Here is a 20,040-nt window from a genome sequence, read left to right as displayed (position 1 = left end):
AATAAAACGCTAAATATTACACTAAACTGTATATGTTTAAAATTAAATTGTACCTAAATATTATTTTGTTATATAAAATGTCAATAAATTGTAATCCGTATTCGTAATTGGCATCGGTAAATCTAAGTTTGGGCCTGAAACTATTTTTCATAGAAAAAGTGAAATGTCATTTTGACATTTCATATTAATTTCCATAGTAACGCACACGCACACTCTACTTCACGCCAACCAAGGTCTTGGGAAGTTGCTCCTGGGACACTTTCGGCACAAATTTGAAGAGCGCCTAACGTTCGTTACGCTACGGTATATACCTGCATAACGGCTATGGAGACGTGGTGGTGGAGGGAAAAGCAAGTAACGCACACGTATATATGTAACAATTTAGTTAGCAACCCCAATAATAGTGTTTTACTTCAATGTTTTTTTATAGAAAATAAGAAAAGCTGTACTACAGTAGAACCTCGTTAATAAGAACATGGATTCGAAATTTTCACGAAAAAAAAGTCCCAAACATTATTTTCATATAAAACCATACCTTTAATTCAAATTTCGTCATTCGAAATTATTTCAGAGTCCTGGCATATAAAAATATTCAATAAATCGTAAAAAGTACACTATTTCATGAGCCAGTCATTGAAAATTGTGACAGACTCTTCGTAAAACATCATAAATTACTTATTTTAAGAAGGTAATAAAAATAATTCTGACATTTTATGACCCATTAACATACATGGAACCAGAAATTTGGTAGGCATACTATGATCGTAAACAATATTGATGAAAATCAATTTTTTCTTTTTTAAATTTTAATATTTTTCCCCATACATTTCATAATTCGTAATTCGATTTTTTTTTCGATTTTCGGTCCCTTGGAATTTGTATTAACGAGGTTTTACTGTATATCTTTTGTTCAAAATCTTTGAATTGCCTACATAATATGTAGTTGTTTTCAATATGGCTACATCTCCTGGTAAGTGGTAAGTCAACGATATACTCCATAATATAGCTTATTTAGAATAGTGGGTGAAATAATTTAATGTGAAATATTAAATAGGAGTAATAATACAAATTAAGGTAGGATTTAATGGAGTAATAAAAAAGAAATGGGTGTGATAACTTTTTTATTTGTAAAACTTTACCGATTAAACATTGAATAAAAAGTTGGAACAGCTGATGGCACATTATAAACATGTGTCGCTGTCTGAACAACTTTGGTCACACTACTGCTAATTTTGATTTTAAAATATTTACACACTACATTTTATAATAGTAAATATGTAAATATTGTGATAAGTACTTTAAAAAAAAACTAATAAAGTGACACTATAGATAAAAGCTATACATTCTGTACAGGTACAGAGCAAATTATTCTACTAATGGTAACAAGGTTGTCATGAGCGGAAAACTATTTGATAAGAATTTCCATATCAAACTACAATTCATTCGAGTCAACGATCATTCACTTACAGTGCATAGTGCGTAACAGACAATAATATATTTACACATTTTCCAGTTTATATATTATAATGTGGAAAATTTATAAACTGGTCAAAAAACAGCATTAAAAGCTTCATTGAAACAAATTTAATATACAAAAACATAATATTTCAAGCGCAAAAATGAATAAAACCAAATTAAATAATATAAATAAAATTAATAGCTACAATGGATATTGCGAGTGATATTTATAATAAAGCAGCTGAGCGTTTGTCTCGGTTCTTTCCACGTGAGATGGTCCTCGCTTTGAAGGCGGCCGCGTTTTGTAAATGCTGAAACAACACGACAAAATTATTGTTCACATGGTTCCACTGACAAATTTAATAGCCGTTTAAGCGTGGATATACCACACCAGATAGTATATTCATACCGGTGGCAGCTCTACCTTATGGACTCGAGGGGGTGGTACCCGGTAATATACATCCGGGCATGAAATTTATTATCCTATTTGTTTTTGAATAGTGTTTTATGTTTTATATGCTATATTTTTTATTATTGAAGAAATTTTTCTGAATCACATAACCAGATTTGACGATCTGAGACGGGAAGTACTTCTATAGTCAATAGTGTAATCAACAACCCAGCAACTTTGCAAGACATTAAGCATAGCATTTGAGATGAAATAGCTGCTCTTCCACAAGAAACTCTGGGTCGATTTGGAATATGTCGTAGAAAGGGTTTGAATCTGTGAGCACTCATATAACAGACACCTGTTTCATGTTATTTACAAAACCTTTGTCATATCTTGATAATGAAAAATTTGTTAAATATAACTTTTGTTTGTCATTTATCGGTGTTTTTTGTTATTAACTTTACTAATGAACTCAGAAGTTATAACAAATGGGGACATTAATGATTATGGGACATTCTATATTCTTTCTTTCGACCATGTCCGATCCTAATAGGATCATATGGGTCTCCACAGAGTAGAGGTTTCTATATTCACTGAATATTAATTATGACAACATAGATAAGTATCTAATATTTGAGTTAAATTAGTGGAGTGTACTTACTCGCATTAGTTTATTGTTGTTGTTTTTGAGAGGCTGCAGTGGGACAGCGACAGGCGGAGGCAGAGCGAGAGCCGCTCGCAGAGCAGGCGAAACCGAAAGGTGGACCTGCAGCCCGGCACCCAGCGTTCCTCCGAGGGAATGATAACGACGTCGCGCGCACCACCCTTCTACGTATACTGACTCGTTGCGTACCTTCACGACTATGTCTTCGATATCATCCTCCTGTAAATGAATATCCGACCGTGAAATAACAGATAAATACAATGAACCTAAATTATAATATTAAGGTCAGTCAGTACTGGCTTGGGCAAATTTGCTCATATCAGTACAAGGTCAAATTTGCGTGCGCATACGCTTTAACACACACAAACACTATCCCTGGCTTGTCAGTTTTTTCGATTTAATCAAAGAACTTGTGTGCTCAGTCTGGATGTGGTCACTCCCACATATGGCTGTGCGCGTACAACTAACTGCACCGGGATTTTACATGCACGAACAAGAAAGTTGTGTGTACAAAAATTTTAATCCGCATAAACATTCATGCGAGTAAACCATTTGTGCGCAAAAAATGCTCAAATCAGTACCGGACCTTTAGACTGAACGAGTTTTTACGGCAATCTGTTTTCTAATTTTTACAAAGCCAATTAAAACTGTAATGTTACCTCCAAGTATCGTAAGATGTCTCTGAATGTTGCACGCTGGGTTTTCCGGTCTTTCTTTGCCCTGGAAAAAGATAATTGTATTTTTTTTATTTTGAATGAAATTTATAGTTCATAGAAACCTTCCACAACTATCAGCATTCATCGATAAATTCATTGTATGATTAAAAATAAATGTCTGTAAATATGTAACTAGTAAATTACTTCATTCCCATTTATATCACAGAGTATCTATCTATCGACAAGGAAACTGACTGAAAAAGTAAATTAAATTCATAAAAAAAAATTATAAAAAAATGAAAATGTTCAAAAGGAATTGTCTTATAATTAAAAATGCACATATTGTAGAGTATCATCCACGTAACCTTGCCATTGTAACAGTGACAAGGATTTGTGTGTATTAGTAAAAGCCAGACACTTGATTGGTTTACTCACGTTTTAATTTAAAAAAATTTATTCCAAATGGCAAGGTCAGGTGGAGGATACTCTAATATCAAGTATCCAATTTGAAAAGAGTTTACCTGTACTTATTGGAATCAGTTGCCAGTTTTTTCATGTCTTCGATCAGTACGGGTAGGTATTCTCCGCCAAAGTTGTCTGAGTGTTCGCGGCCGAGTTCGAAAGCCAGAGCTAGACATTCGCCGGCTCCGAGACGCACTTCCAAACCGGGCGATGCCAGCATTCCACCCAGTTGGCGAAGGGACCTTGTCACAGAACACAAAAAAAACTATGACATATTTTTCATACTTAATAATATCTGGCAGTACATTATTTTGGTCGCCAAGGATAAAAAAATAACCGAAAGACCTAGCAAAAGAAACCGATGTGTTTTTACTTTTACTGAACGCCTTGAAAAAATGCATGTACTTACATGCTATGCGATCATCGTATAAGATAATGTATTCTCCAAAAGTTCATAATAAAGTGGCGTTCATAAAGTGTTACTATACAGGGCAGTTTTTAATTAGATTGGGAAAACAATGATAGCACAAAAGACTAGAAGGTATTAAAATGAGAGGATGACCTTAAATTCATTATTTTTATTAAGTGACCTGCCCTTTATGTGGTACAACTTTATTTATAATGTTTGGAAAACTATTTTTATTTATGTCATTTAGATACAATTGATATGTATTTAGTTGCACTCCATAATATAATTACATATTATGTTAATATGTACATATCTGCCTTTTTCGCATTCACAACATTGATGTATTCTTTATGTATCTATTTATTTTTATTACCATTTATTATACTAGAAAGATCCGTATAACCAAATCTTTAAATGTTATGAATGAGAAGGAAAGCAAATATTAGTATACTACACCCTCTCATGCTATCATGACTAACTGAGAATGAACATTAACCTTTTTATCGCGACGTAATTTCGCTCATGTACCTGTTCGGGCGCGCTGTGTTTTTTACGATTCATAAATCATACCGAAACGTCATTAAAAATGTACCTAAAAATCCACTGAGTGGCTCTAGCTATTATAAAACATTCCTTTTAATTTCACAGCATGTGAAAATAAACAAAAAGATCGTAAATTAAGCAACACAGCTTTAAGAAATTCTGTCATACATAATAAAGCATGCTTGGAGTACATACCGCAGAGTGAAGTGGCCTCCCTTGATACCCGATAAGTGGTAGACACTTGCGCCGATGATTAATGTTCACAGTTTTTTAACACCAACACAGAACGCACACAATCGTTATTGTTATTTTATTTCCTTACAACTTGGTCTCATATTTCAGTCACACCTAATTAATGTTTATGGCTTAATTATATTTCAAAAATTGATTCTGTCATGGTAGTCATAAAAACAGGGCACAGAGCATAAAGCGACATCACATGCTTCACACATAATGTTCGTCATTTTTCTTTTTTTATCTTTAGTAGTTGAAGCAATACACACACGACATCTTCGATATGGTTTTGTTTTATTTACTGTTGGAGGAATTTTACGGGGTAAATGTCTTAGGAGCTCTGTTTTTAAAATTCTTTTTGGGTTATTAGCTACACGAGTAGTTTGTGATGTCGATGGTCTTGAGGCACTGCCATATGTTTCGATTAATTGTCGGATTACGTTTAATTGAAATTCAGCTAAACTAATTTTTTTACCGGTGATTACTTTGTAAAGAATGCTACTATTTAATAAAAATAAATCTATGATGTGGAATCCAACCTTTTTATACCACTTAAGACTCTTTCGCATACACGAGAGGCTGCTCAACATCATGTCAGCTTTGTCTACCGTGCCCATATTTTTATTATAATCCACAACGCATTGTGGTTTTATAATGGGTTGTCCTGTGGCCCTATTAATTTTTTCTGTCGGTACCATGGAGTCATCGTGCATGGTACTGATCATATGCACTTCCCGCCTATCATGCCATTTTAACACGAGCAATGGGCCACGGTTAAGAGATTTTACTTGTCCTTTCTTCAGTTTATCAAATTTTGGCATTGACTTTCGTGTTTTACGTACCGTGCCGCAAGCATTTGTCTTTTTTTTATGTAGAAACTGAAATAATTCTGGGCTGCTGTACCAATTATCACAAAATAGTTTATGCCCTTTTCCAAAATAATCCTTCATCAAAGTGGTGACAACAGCCCCAGATATTCCTAAAAGTTCACTATCACATATTTCGGTTTCTACACCACAATAAATAATAAAGTCTAAAATATAACCGGTTTCCACATCACAAATCACAAATAATTTAATTCCAAACCTATGTCTTTTTGACGGTATGAATTGTTTGAATATTAATCTCCCTTTAAATACAATGATACTTTCGTCGATGCAGAGATTTTCGTTTGGTAGCATTGTTTCTTTGAATATTTTTCTGCAGTGGTCAAGAAGTGAGCGCACTTTATAAAGGCGATCTCCAGTAGGGGTTTGGGTATCAGAATAATGTAGCATTTGTAGAATCAACTCATACCGATCTCTTATCATAGTTTGGCCAAATATTTTAGACTTTAATAATGGATCAGCACTCCAATGTTCTTCAATTGTGAGATGGCGATTTCTTGTCATCAACATTGATACAGCATAAAAAACATACATCTCTTCTGGGCATGTATCATACCAGGCATGGATCCTTGCATTCGGAGTGTGGGCCTGTGTGTTGAGCATATGGTTGTGGTAATTATTTGTATGGTTAACTATGGTATTCATTATTGTTTTGTTGAGAAAATGACGAAAAAATTCCATTTCTGTGGAATTTTCATTGAGCTGTACACTAGGGTTAACGCCTGAGTTGAAACTATCAAAATCGTATGTGATCGGCACGAAGGGACCCGCAGTCCACGATTGGAGTAAACTATCTGGTGCTGCACTGGTAGACGGTTCAGCCACTCCTTCATCACTGTCTATATTGGAAGGTTCGTCAACATCGTCGGGATGTTCTACTAGCGCAGCTTCTTCATTATCACTTTCCATCTCATAGTCCGAATCCAAGCATTCAACATGAGGGATAGACATTTTTATTTAAACACTAAATATACTATTATAACTTAACAGTTTTGAGGAAATTTAAAGTTTTAATTCACTACACAATAATATTAAATTTTAATCTTAGTTCTTTATTCGACTGAAATGAAAAGAATTTTAATCATCACTTTCCTTGAAATAAAAATGAGTGGCCGTGAATTTTGAAAATCTATTTTACAGTTTTTAATTTAAATTTAAATATTTTACTGATTATTATTTACCTATTCTCAATTTTTCGTATGTATTTCCGTACAGTACAAAAGATTTATTATAGGAATTTTAAATTATTTATGTGTTAATAATTTCGTTTTCACTTCACAGCCACTGATTGTATTCATAAAATCACGTTTCATTTAAAGAATTAACGCACATATTTAATTAATAACAGAATGGCGCATCAATAATAATTTTATAGAAAACCGTAAAAAACTTTGAAATTTATCAATCACAACACGAAAGCAATCAACTGTTGAAAATTATCGTCGCACTGGTCGATTTCATGTATGAGATCATTAAATCAATTCGCGCCGGCGCAGATTGCGCAAATCAAATAGCGGTAAATTTTGAAACCAATCATTGGAAATCTGTTTTACTCCAATATCGACAGGGTATGTGTCTTTGCTTAATTTCGAAAAAACATCACAGATGTCAGTAAAGGAATAACCCAGCTAGTTTTTCAAACAAATTTCGACTGTATTACTCGCCGAATTACAAAAATACGGAGGTAGAAACTTATGGGCACTTCTGAATGCCCTTAGCGGTGAACGGTTTAACTATCATGGGCATTTCTAGATGCCGTTAGCGGGAGGAGGGTTAAATTTGTAGTCTGCATATTTTAGTATTGTAAACATAATAACTAAACTATCGTAGAATTAACAAAAAAATTTCAAAACCATTGATATTTTTGTACATAATAGTAAAATTTGATACAAAATATAAATAAAAATAATAATTAAAAGCGGCTTACGGGGAAAATGTGTTGGTAGATCCTCCGAGCATCATACACACGTCTCCCGGAGAACAGAGAGATAGCATGAGGGCCCAAGAAGACAAAGCTGCACTGTGCAACACTTCCTGTTCTGGACTCACGTTGCTGTTAATACTGCCATCACCCTGTCGATAGAATTTAATCCGTGATAAATCAATCTTGGGATTTGTACTATTTCAAACTCGATGATTCAGCTCAAACTGACAGTCGAAGATATCACTAAGTGACATTCATTTTCACCTCATCCTATTATTGAATGATACGCAACATAGACAACATTTTCATTCATCTACCTAGCAGGATTCCAAACATTCAGTCAGGAATTACAACAGATGGCGATGTAATATTTTGACAATAAAACAAAGAACAGTGAAAGCCTTTAACGAGATGAATAAGTATTCTTCTCTTTGACAGAAATAATGAATCTCTGAAAAAACTCAATATTGATTATCATAGGAATCCTCTGCATAACATGTTTATTCATTTTATATTTGGTTGCTTGTGCAGTATATTATGTAGACTGCATATCTGTCATTTCATTCGCCACCAATAAATTGTGGTTAATATATTAATACTTTTACCTCAGGATAATATTTATCAAGATATAAAGATAACACCGTCCCAAAACAGCATTAGGTATTGGTCAAAACATAAGTTTTTTATTGCTTTGAGGCGATTCTCGTAAGATTGCCCACACTCAACTCTATTTTAACCAAAATGCCCAAGGGTTGTTATTAAGACACATTTTATCATACTCACAAAATTTACAACACGATGTAATAAAGATATATAAAAGCGATGACATGTTATTGTGGTTACCTTGAGATAGCTGCCGCTGAATATTGACTCGAGGGATTTCATCAATTCCAAAATGGTGCCCATTTCATCTTCAGCCAAAAAACATATGAGGCCGAGAGCGCTGACACACTGGAAAGAAAAACTTATTTAATAAAACACATCAACTCACATACTGACATTAGACAATTTCATAATATATATATAAGAATGATTGATTGAGGTATGCATGCGAGATAAAAAATATTATATAACATGTCAGAATGCAGTTGGAGCATACCTTAGCGCGAGCATTAGCGTTGACTGACTTGTCCAGCGCGTGAGCCAGCAGTACCGGTTTCAAATCCTTACAGAGATCTTCGCAATCATCGGATGCCCCAAACTGATCAATTATAAGATTGCATTATTAAATAAATGATAAATATTCTTCATAATATAATCACGGATTCTTGATAAACCAAAACAGAGCAATATCCAGATAACAATCTGTCATACAGCACGATGTTCTGGTACATTTGAGTTACAGTAGCACTAATCGATTTATTGTACACCGATAGCCACACGATAGTTGCATTGCAATTATGCTTAAATATATGTGTATAATATTATGTAGTTCAGGTATGGCCAACAGGTCGATCACCAGTATTCGTATTTCAATTTTGTCAACATCACATTTATTTTATTCTGTTTAATAATTTCTCAAGTGAGAAAGAAAATTTTCTCAAACAATGAGTTGATGATTGAAGAATTTGAAATATAAAAGTTGGCTTTGCAATCCACATTTCCGATAGATTTTACATCCAAATTGGACACAATCATAAATATATAACTCTGTACCCGGGAGGCATAGGACATCATGTCCATTTTTGCCAAAAATGACTTCAACACAGGAATACTTAAGTTTTTTCCCTCTATCTAGGGGTATATAACAGTATCTCCAATTCGGTATATTAACAGAAATAGTAGTGTATAAAACAACACTATATCCATTTTCATTCCGGAGCATATAACACTATGTGGATATGTAGTTATATGCCTCTAATTATTTATTTATCCAATGACATCATATCCACATATCGTTGTATGCCTCTAAGAACTTTTTCACTTTTAATCTATGGTAACTGATATTGGATGATTATTGAGTGTCAATTTCACGAAATATAGCAGCTACTATATAAGACTATATTATAAGATATTTATATAAGACCCATATTTTTGTAATTTAGTATTTATTATTGGTGTGGGAACTATATTTTTATAGTTTTTCATTTTGAAGTTTATAAGGAAATAATGAGTTCGCGTGCAAAATGGATAATGTTGTTGGTGTCAACATCAGCTCAAAAACCTAGAGAATGTCTACCACCAGGTAAATATTCACACCTACATTAATAATGAACCTATCTACAGTAGATATGCTCTGTGAAATGATATATTTTTAAGTAAGTACGAAGTGTTAGAATGAGTTGTTTGGTTTAAATTTATAGTCATATAATTTCACACAAGTTTATTCTCCATACCTAATTTACATGTTATTATTACCACGAATTAGTATTTTATTACAGTAGCGATTAGAGAACATTTGAATGATACCCGAAATTTTGCAATAGAGGGAAATACATTGTTACATGCAGAGAGCTTCGATTAATCTTCGATCAACAGCTTGTTGACGAAGAGATGTCACGGAGAGTTGTAGCTTTTGAGATGTGGCTGAATAGACGCAATCTCAAAATTCCTTAGACTGACCGGGTGACATAATATGTTGAAGTTTTCAATCGATTGGAAAAGGACCAAGAAGTTCTGCGTAGTATCAAAACCAGGAAACTACAGTACCTCGGCCACTTTATGAGAGGACAAAAGTATAGCATTCCCCAGCTTGTCATTCAAGGAAGAACAATGGTAAGCATAGCAGAGGATGACACCGCATTTCACGGCTTAAGAACCTCCGTGATTGGTACGAGTGCAGCTCCACTGAACTGTTCCGGGTAGTTAAGTTAAGATCGCCTTGATGGTGGCTGACCTCCGCTAGGGCATGATATAAAAAGAAGAAGATACCCTTTGAATAACATACAAGACTAAACAAGTAATCATCGATATTGTCATACCCCACACCCATTAATAATAAAAAAGTATAATGGTATAGTGTTCTATTCGACAACTCAATCGAGGGCATTCAGGAGATAATTGACATGTTGCATGACAACTCGTCTCGCATCGGTTTGAAAATCAACGTGAAGAAAACCAACGTTTTATGCAACAGCACCTGTCCTGATCCAGATTTCCCTCTGATTAGCGAGGGGCAAAATATCGAGAGCGTCGACAGCTTTAAATACCTGGGGGGTACACATCACGGGAGATAGCATTTTGGAGAGAGTGCTCGCGCTCGCTACCCGAATGGGAATGGCTGGAGCAACATTCTACTCGATGCGGAATGTCTGGGACTCACGATTGTAGTCGGTCAAAACCAAATGCCGCCTATTCGACACTTGCATTCTGACGGTGCTGCTTAGCGAATCATGGCACCTTACGAAGGCTCAGAGCAACCGTATACTGAGCTTCGAAAACAGATTGCGACGGATACTTGGTGTGCGGTAGTACGACTTTAGGAGCAACGAGGAGATACGAGAGCGCACCAATCATCACGCTGAGAGTGAAGAGGCGGCGTTGGACCTGGCTCGGCCACGTGCTGCGGGTGCCAGAAGAATTTCAACCTGGCTTGCCTGTCCTTCAAGCCAACCGGATTCCGGCGTCCTGGAAGGCCGCTAAATACCATCTATAGAGTGTATATGGTGGAGCTACGGGATGCTGGTTTGACCTGGAACGATGCAAAACGACTGGCGAGCGACAGAGATTCTTGGAGGCGCCACGTGGTGTCCATATGCTCCAGCTAAGAGGCGGATATGGCCGAAGAAGAAGACTTTTCATATTGTCATGATTTTTATAAAAAATTAAAACATGGGGCCAATTCTCATGATTATCCTGAATGTGACATTCCTGATGACAATGAATCATATTAACTCTTTGGTGGAATATTGTAAATATTTTTTTTATTTCAGAAGTACAATATAATTACATTTCGTTTACTATATTATTCTTAAATTCCTCCATCATGTCCAATATTTCTACAATGTTATGTATATTTACTTAGCGGGACAAGACATCATGTCCATTATAAATTGTTTTATACATTTTTTTTAAGATTTTTCATTCCTTAACATCTCCGTAGGTTTAATTGAACAAATAAATAAAATAAAAAGTTAAACAAATGCGTTTTATCTCAAAAACATATTAAAAGAACACAAAAAAAATCGTTTTTATTATCGAGAAGTTGTCAAAATGGACATGATGTCCTATGCCTCCGGGGTACATAACGTTTCAAAATAAGGAAAAATATTAAGCAGGATTAATTAATAATGCTGTAAAGATTATAAATGTTATTTAGGAAAAAATCATTCACATCGTTACCTGAATAGCGATAAGAGTGGCAAGTTCGGCAGCAGCGGCCTGTTCTTCGGGACGTCCCCTTCGGAGCGCTTTCTCGATGTGGTCAGTGAGTGTGACGCGTTGAGCGCTCACCGATGCAGGAGACCAGCGTGAGCGTAGTGCCCCTGATGCCGCCGTGAAACAGCGCACTCTTCCCGCCGCTGATTTCTGGCCTAGCCCGTCCACCGCATCCGCTAGCGCATCTTCAAAACGATCGGCATCTTTCACCGCGTCGTCAGTCACCTCCTCTGCAACAATAACCTTAATGAAGCTACATCGAAAAAGAATGATCATCAATTCTCCAACTGCCCTTAGGATATACTTTGATGGGGAGATTTTGCTTCCTCATCAGAAGTTGGGACAACAAGGAACACGCATTTGATTAAGTTACTACGTAAAAGATTAATTGAAAACTAAACGATGATTGTGCATAGAAATAAACAAATGATAATTGAAAATGTACTCGACTGAGATCTGAGGAAAAATTTCAAGCTTATATGAAATTTGCGAGCTGCAAACGTTGCAGTCAGCTCACAGATATTGCACAGGTGGTAGACGAGTGACAAGGTTAAATACCTTGAATGCTGCCGAAGGGGAGATCAGAACACAAACGTTAAACACCCTCTAAACATTCTGATTGGTTGTACAACCTATTGCGCTATTATTGTATATGGCTATTATGGAAAAATAGCATTTAACGTGCCTTAACCCATTGGAAACAGGGTGAATTTTTCAGGATCACTTAAAAAGGCACATTGATTACTAAAATTGATAGAACTCATTTATTATTCATTTCATTTCATTGCTTTTCAAGCAATGAAATGCAATGAGATTGAGCCACTGAAAAGGGGATCATCAAGAGACTGGAAACCTTGTAGACGTGGCTTGAATTTGAAAGGTACCTAGTCCCATAGCGTCAATAACAAAGACGCATTGAGATGAGCACATTAGTGTCAAAAGAACCAATAGATATCGTCAAATGCAATAAAGATGCAAATGTACTTCGAACACATTTTCCATTATAATAATGATTCCAAATTTTAATTTAACATATCAAAGAAAGTGTAAACATGCCACATAAGTGTGAAGTTTGATAGTTTTGATGGAAAATATGACATAGTTAGAGCGATGTCGAGTGAGAGAAAACGATAGAATAGACTATATTATGTAATAGCAGTCGGAAATAATAGTGGTAACAATAATAAAATTCATCCTATGTAATTCGTGTGCACTAGAAGATATCACAATCTGGGCAATTTCAAGGTTGAGTTGTTCCACTATAATAGAGGGCAGCAGAAGCATAGAGATTCTCTTGTATATGCAAATTGGTTTAGGGCTTGCGCAGACAGAGAGCGGTCGGAGTTCTGCGTTCAACCGACCGTTGACCGCTAACGTTCAGGGACAGCAGACAGGTGGCGGTCAACAATAAGCGTTCCATTTGTTTACAAACGTTGTACTGACACAAGCGCTGCATAATGCGAGACCGCTATATTCCGACTGCGAGTGGAAGTGAGAAAGCACCGCTGTTGCGTACTCACTCCCCCGTGTGGTTTCGCTCTATGTTGTGTGACTGCTCAAATTCCTATGACGGGACTGGACGGGAGGTACGGCGTTCTTTGTAATTCCGGGCATAGAACTCCAGAACTCTAGCGTTCCAATTGACCGGCGCGGTCTGACCGCCGGCAGTGTACCCATACAGTATGAAGTCCATACGGTACAAAGAACGCCGAACTCCGAACGCGGAACGCAGACCGCCTGACCGCGCTCTGTCTGCGCATGGTCTTATGTTCAGGATAAGACAGGGAGATATAATGCAATTTGGTCAGTCTTTCATAAAAAACAGCATCCAAATAAGAAATACAATATATTTCTGATGGAATAGAACAAACCTCCATCATCGTGCACGCTACGTGTTTCCGATTGGGTCGACCACTCTGACATGTTGTCATTGCCAGATTCGTCATCGGATGCTGAGTTGTTGGCCGCATCTCCTCTCTTGCCCTCTAAAATCAACAAAAACATTAACAATAATAGTTAGCATCTGGACAGATTCTTTTTTTAATGGAGCACAAAAATTAGGGTAAAAATTATTAAGTGATATTGATAATTCCAATGCCAATTTAAATTTGCAAAACCACAGACTATCTCAAATACGTACTTATGTTTTCTCAAATAACATTTATTCACATTCACCTACAAAAGAACCCTTATATACCATTGAATAATGTTTGAAGGTATATACTTAGCTACTGCATAGTTCTTGATTACATTATTATGTACCCATAAACCCATGAAATTTTCCACTCGCCACTAGAAAGTAACAAATGTTCATCGGCTGTGAATTATACCCTGTTTACACGTGCATGAATTTACTGTTGACAGTACGTATTATTGCGGCCATAACAAAAAAATGCATGTATCAAAAAAGTTCATAAGCTTCTGAATTTTCATGTGACAATTGGATTGTGCGATATATGCGCCTGCGTAGTAGAACGATAGTGGCGATCCTGCCAGCAAAAAAACAAACTACGAATGAATTTTGTGGTTAACCGATTTGCACAGTTATTAATTGTCACGATGGTTTAAAATATACACTATTGCTGCCAGTAAATCCATGCACGTCTACAGGCCATATAAGGGTGGTCTTATAATTATGTAATTATGATCAATGCAATACGTTAATATTGCTGATGATAGCAATTATTCTTGAATTAATTCTCACAACAATCAGCGATAAAAGTAAGAAATATAAATAGTCATAAGTTTTATTATTATTCATATTCATATTGTTAATGACACTAATTAATATATATTTAACTATTATAATTTACTTAATATTATTAGATTGAAAGTATCATTATTGATGGCAAAGAGTAACCTTCAAAATTGAATGCATTCAAGTACTGTAGTAAATAAATAAAGACCTATGTCTAAAAGACATTTGTTTAACCTTGGCTGCGCAACTTTCAATCACGCTGAACTAAAATAATCCAACACTAAGATAGTTGGAAGCCATAATTTTATAAAAATCAAAGTTCAACCATAATAATTGCTTAATTACAGATAACACATAATTGTTATGTCACCGATGATTCTCTGATAGGTACATTGATTCATACAATATTACGTGCATATTCCGATCTACTTGTAATAAACCGGGTACACACCAATTAGACAAAACAGAAACACAATGTTTTTACTATACCAAACCAAACCAAACATAATTAAAATCCAAAAGTAATTAATAATGAAAGTCTTTCACCAAGTAGGTATGGAGTAGTTTTTATAGCTTTCTTTTTAGACCAAAACCAACCTAACTTAACCTAATGTAATCGTAGTGTGTGATAATGATGCATCGAAATGTGTTAAAATTTCAAATTAACAATTATTGGATCGAAAAGCATGTGCGCCGACAGAAAAAGGTCTTATAATTATAATTATTGTCCACGTGGAATAAACTGTTTTCGTGCGGGTATCTGCGGCATAATAACAAACTTAACAATAATACGTAGAATAACCCAATACACAAGAATCACGGTTATTTGGACCTTGATTATCCGGATTTTTTTATAATCATTAATAGGCTTAGGATTCTTAGGTTATTAAAATTTTTTTTTGAGCGGCCACAATAAAATATCAAAAATATTTATCTATTTCAGACAATTTTGAAACATTTAAGCCCTATTTATTAGCACCTATTTTTAAATATTTTTGAATAATTACATATTTTTACATATTCTAGGTTTAAGCACATATTTTCACATAAACACAAAATTTCAATTTCAATTTTCATTTTCAAAACCTAAAAATTTTAATCTTTGACTCAGCCTCTCCGCTCTCGCCAAAGTTCCGTTCAAAGGGAAACCATTCCATAAAAAATGAATTGGCATTCATCACTTCAAAAATTATGGTCATCTGGTAATACAATTGTAATTAGGGATTCCAATCCCGGGATCCCGAATCCTGAGATCCCGAGCTATTTTCGATACCTATGAATCCCGGGATTGGTAAACATAATCCCGAAACTTTCGGGATTGATTTTTTTATTATTTTTTATGAAAAATAAAATAAAAACGAAAATATAACAGAAAAAAAACTTTTAATAACAAATAACTACATTAGAATTAAACTGAGTTTGAATGAAGTTTGATTTATACCCATGTGTAAGTTGCCGATTCATTTTATTTTTTCATATAAATTAATAAAAATGAGAAAGATTGAAAAAAAACAATGTTTTGCACTTTTAACAAAGTAATTCCACCATGATCTCATACGTTTTATGGTAGTTTCATATTTGGCTGACTAATTAGATATATGAAGCGGAAAGGCCATAAATACACCATGATTATTTGCTTAACTATTTAAAATCACGCTAATCCATTCATTAAGTCTTTACTATCTGAAACAGCAATCTCATATTAAATTCACATTATTATTTATATTGCAATATTATTTACTCCATTAAACTTCTGTATTTCCAAGATTGAACGTAGATATACAATATTAACAATAAATGTCTTAAATAGTATAAATTATACTAGATTTATTTATGACCGATTTTATCAATGTTATTTGTAAATATAATTTTTTTTTATATTAAAAATGGAAAAAATGCCAATCCCGGGATTGTCAAATTGTAATCCCGAAATTCTGGGATCAGAATTTTGGCTCGGGATTGGATTCCCTAATTGTAATATTAGAATCATCTACAAAATCCCTAGTGGAGCAAATTACTATTTTAAACAATACTTACTGCTACTAAAATAAGAAATGTTCCTGGACCAATTGGAATAAAAATAAATACAAAATTAAATAATGTTTTAAATAAAAATTCAAACGCTGCAGCAGAATATTGCAGTTTTGGAAAATCCATCAAATGTTTCAATTTTTTCTACTTCAGAAATAGTTTCATTTACATACGCAATAATAACATCTGTAGAAGTGGAAAGAAGTTTTTCCATGTATAACAATTTGCTAAAATCAAATCGTCAAAGATTCACTTTCAAAAATTCGAAGCATTTTTATTATTTACACTGAACTCCCTTTTTACACGATTTCGAAATAACATGGTGCAAAGCTATCAACTCTGAATGCATGTTGTAAACCAATTTGGCCAGAATGTGTTAAAACATAGTAAATAATTTTTGTTACCTTTGATTTTTGGAAGTATTTTAGTGTAGGTATACTTTTTTTATACGTTTTTATTTAACACGGTATCGCGTGGAACGAATCTACCGTGTGAATTTAGAGTTCAGTGTATTGTAATAAAGCGTTAACTGTTAAAATATATATATATGATTTATTGTAATACTTACTTACATTTTCAGCACCTATTTTTGTTTTTTTAGCACATAATTATGAAATTTTAATAACATATTTTCCAATTATATCTACATATTTTAGATACCTATTATTAATTTTTTAGCACCTAAAAATCCTTTAAGTAGTTTTCCTATGATTATAAAGACAATGTACAAGTAATTAAAAGTGAAATTTTAGAAAAATTTATATTAAAAAGGTTTATTCTGGAAGTAAATATTTAAATGTTTTATTATTTTTTAGATTATACAGATTTTTCGTTACATAACTAGACTAGTTTTATAACTGATTAGACCGGATATCCGAATCCGTTAAATTTCATAACACGACTCGTAGAAGAAGGTTGCAGGAGTTAATTTCAATACCAATATTATTTTGGTTGTACATTAATATTTAAAAATAATGTGTGAATACAAAAATAAGATTTTTATGCTGAGGTCGACAAAATCAGTCATACCATTTTCCATATGGTAAATTGGAGAAAGAGAACAACAAATTTTGTCAGATAACCAACACTCATAGGTAATCCGTAAATAAAACTAAAAAATCACTATGGTCGATAGCAGCAAACCGAGTGCTTCAACAGAACTTCCGATAGAAACAGGACAACTGAAGATGGCTGACTCAAATCTTTCATCATATTGTCAATGGTGCTCTGCAATTGTTTTGACATTTCATAGGTAAGTATGCCATTCTAAATATCAATGATATCAGCTAATGTTTATTAAACAAATACAGAATCTATCAATGCTTTGCTTTCCAATTATTAGGTTGTCCATCTTAAGTTAGCTAACTGCACACTAGAGCGGTATAGTTGTGCAATTTTTTTGCACAAGCATAAATGACAGCCATAGTGTCAATTCGACGAGTATTATACATAAACTGTGTCAGTTTACGCTATAACAATGTCATCGAAAAACGCAATGAAAATATGTGGCTGGTTCAGAGTTGCCCAAGTACCTGACATATTTATTTATACCTGCGATAGTATACAGTACTTGTAGAAATTCAAGCTTTTACATCTTGCTTGCACACTTATTATCACATATGATGCAGATACATATTATGTAGATGATTTTATGGTTAGTCCATATTCTAAAAGTCCGTGTCCAATGATTTTATATTTTTCTTTCAGGGTAACATGTTTCACAACTGTACTTAAATGACCATTGGTCTTCTTATCATTTTGTAAATGAGAGGTTTGTTTCATCCTCTGATTATTCTTTACCCCTGTAGGAATGCACAATTTTGTTTATGTACCCACTTACCTATACGTTTTGTAACTTTGCACTTTTTACTACACTGATACGCCTCTTTGTCTGATCACCTCGCATAAAATTAGATCAAATGACATTCACTTAATATAATATGTAGTAATAAATAAATAAATAGATTCTTAATATTTAATATGTAATATTATATAAAATAAATTACTTAATAACATAATTATGTAAAAAATATAATTTTAGAATAATATTCTAACATTTTTATCCTAGACGGGAGAGCAAACTTATGAAGCAAACCTACCCATGTATACTTACTTAAATATAAATAGTTGAGAGATAACTGGGAGAATTGGTTTACCTCATATTGTGAAATACCAAAATATTAGTGACAGGCAGAACGTGACTCATAATAATTTTTAATAATATTATTGTACAATCCACACAATGTTTTTTTATTACATAATATTATTTATTAGGTATTATAAAATATTATACATTAATGAGAGTACTTAATAATATGAATAATACCTTGTAGGTAAGTGTTAAGATTAGGTCTTCAGCTTGACACTGCTTTAAGAAAAATAATGAACTAATGTAATACTGAACTACACTAGGTGCATAGTTATTATAACAAAATGTGACGTGACAAATCTGACAACAGTCCATATGGAGCTAGTTAGCCTTGTCATAGCAGGAAACTAAGGTCACCGAGCAGTGAAACACATTTGTACCTTAATATATCTACATCGTGATATAATTCCATTGTTATAATTAGAATAGCACAAAGAAACTTATGAAAATTATTATAATTTTTGGCGCGCATGTCAACCGTCTGCAAAAAAATCAGTAATTATAAAGGAAACCATGAGACACAGCTTATTTTTACAAAGCTGAATGCTGTCAATCTGCCAAATCTTCATATACCAGTACCTCGATTTAAATGAAACTTGAAGGCACAACAATTGAATTCCAAATTCTAATTTTACAGAAAAATCACATAAATTACCGTATTTTCCTTTTCTTTTTCCTTTAGGCATGATTAGGAATTAACACGAGACAAACACACAAATTTAACTAAAATAAATTATCACTATTTTAAGCACTCGATCAAGAAGGTGAAAAGTTCAATATACTCTCTTTTATCAGCGATTTGGAGCACCAACATGAATTGAAAACTAAAATTGGTGTAAAAATATTTAACATGTTTAATCTTCGAGCATGCACCCTTGACTCTAGCCACAGAAGTTAGCGAACGTTATAGATATGCCTCTGCCACTCTTTTATATCATTTACAAACATTTCAGGCTAACAACAAAATATTTTATTAGGTCGCCTGACTTTAAAATGAAAAATATTATTTTTAACAAACAATTGATTGATTTATTTTTAATTATCGACCGACAAAATTTAATAAATAAGCTTTTTATTTAACCATGAAAAAAATTATAGTATTTCTGTAGATTATATGAGCAGTTAAAATGATGTGAATTAAAAGTTAGCTTTACTTTACCTAAATTACCTAAGTTAGTCATAGTTAGCGGGTTAAAAACAGTATACCGGCTAACCAT

The 20,040-nt window shown here is 33.8% G+C and overlaps 1 protein-coding gene across 1 annotated transcript; it reads right to left on the bottom strand.

The window, feature by feature from the left end:
• Positions 1–1,104: 1,104 nt before the first annotated feature.
• Positions 1,105–19,706, bottom strand: Ifrd1 (Interferon-related developmental regulator 1). The gene is made up of 10 exons (XM_085953052.1): positions 19,479–19,706; positions 13,817–13,930; positions 11,910–12,175; positions 8,728–8,829; positions 8,472–8,579; positions 7,632–7,777; positions 3,691–3,873; positions 3,173–3,233; positions 2,511–2,732; positions 1,105–1,769 (listed from the first exon to the last, which is right to left on the bottom strand). Exons 1-10 carry the CDS (start codon positions 19,507–19,509, stop codon positions 1,686–1,688), a joined length of 1,317 nt encoding a protein of 438 aa, XP_085809178.1. The 5' UTR covers positions 19,510–19,706; the 3' UTR covers positions 1,105–1,685.
• Positions 19,707–20,040: the final 334 nt, after the last annotated feature.

This window comes from Rhyacophila brunnea, unplaced genomic scaffold (assembly GCF_057557595.1).
Source record: "Rhyacophila brunnea isolate RB1 unplaced genomic scaffold, BYU_Rbru_1.0 scaffold_3, whole genome shotgun sequence".
NCBI classification, from domain to species: domain Eukaryota; kingdom Metazoa; phylum Arthropoda; class Insecta; order Trichoptera; family Rhyacophilidae; genus Rhyacophila; species Rhyacophila brunnea.
Note: the sequence above shows the minus strand (reverse complement) of the source record. Positions and strands in the feature narration are given on the sequence as shown.

What these genes read in the sequence shown, in the direction of transcription:
- Ifrd1 (XM_085953052.1), bottom strand. Translation starts at nt 19,509, where the DNA reads ATGCCTAAAGGAAAAAGAAAAGGAAAATACG. An exon ending in AAAAAGAAAAGGAAAATACG is followed by an intron (nt 13,931 to 19,478) that starts GTAATTTATGTG and finishes TGTTGATTTTAG; the next exon opens with AGGGCAAGAGAGGAGATGCG. An exon ending in TCAGCGGCAGCTATCTCAAG is followed by an intron (nt 7,778 to 8,471) that starts GTAACCACAATA and finishes TTCTATCGACAG; the next exon opens with GGTGATGGCAGTATTAACAG.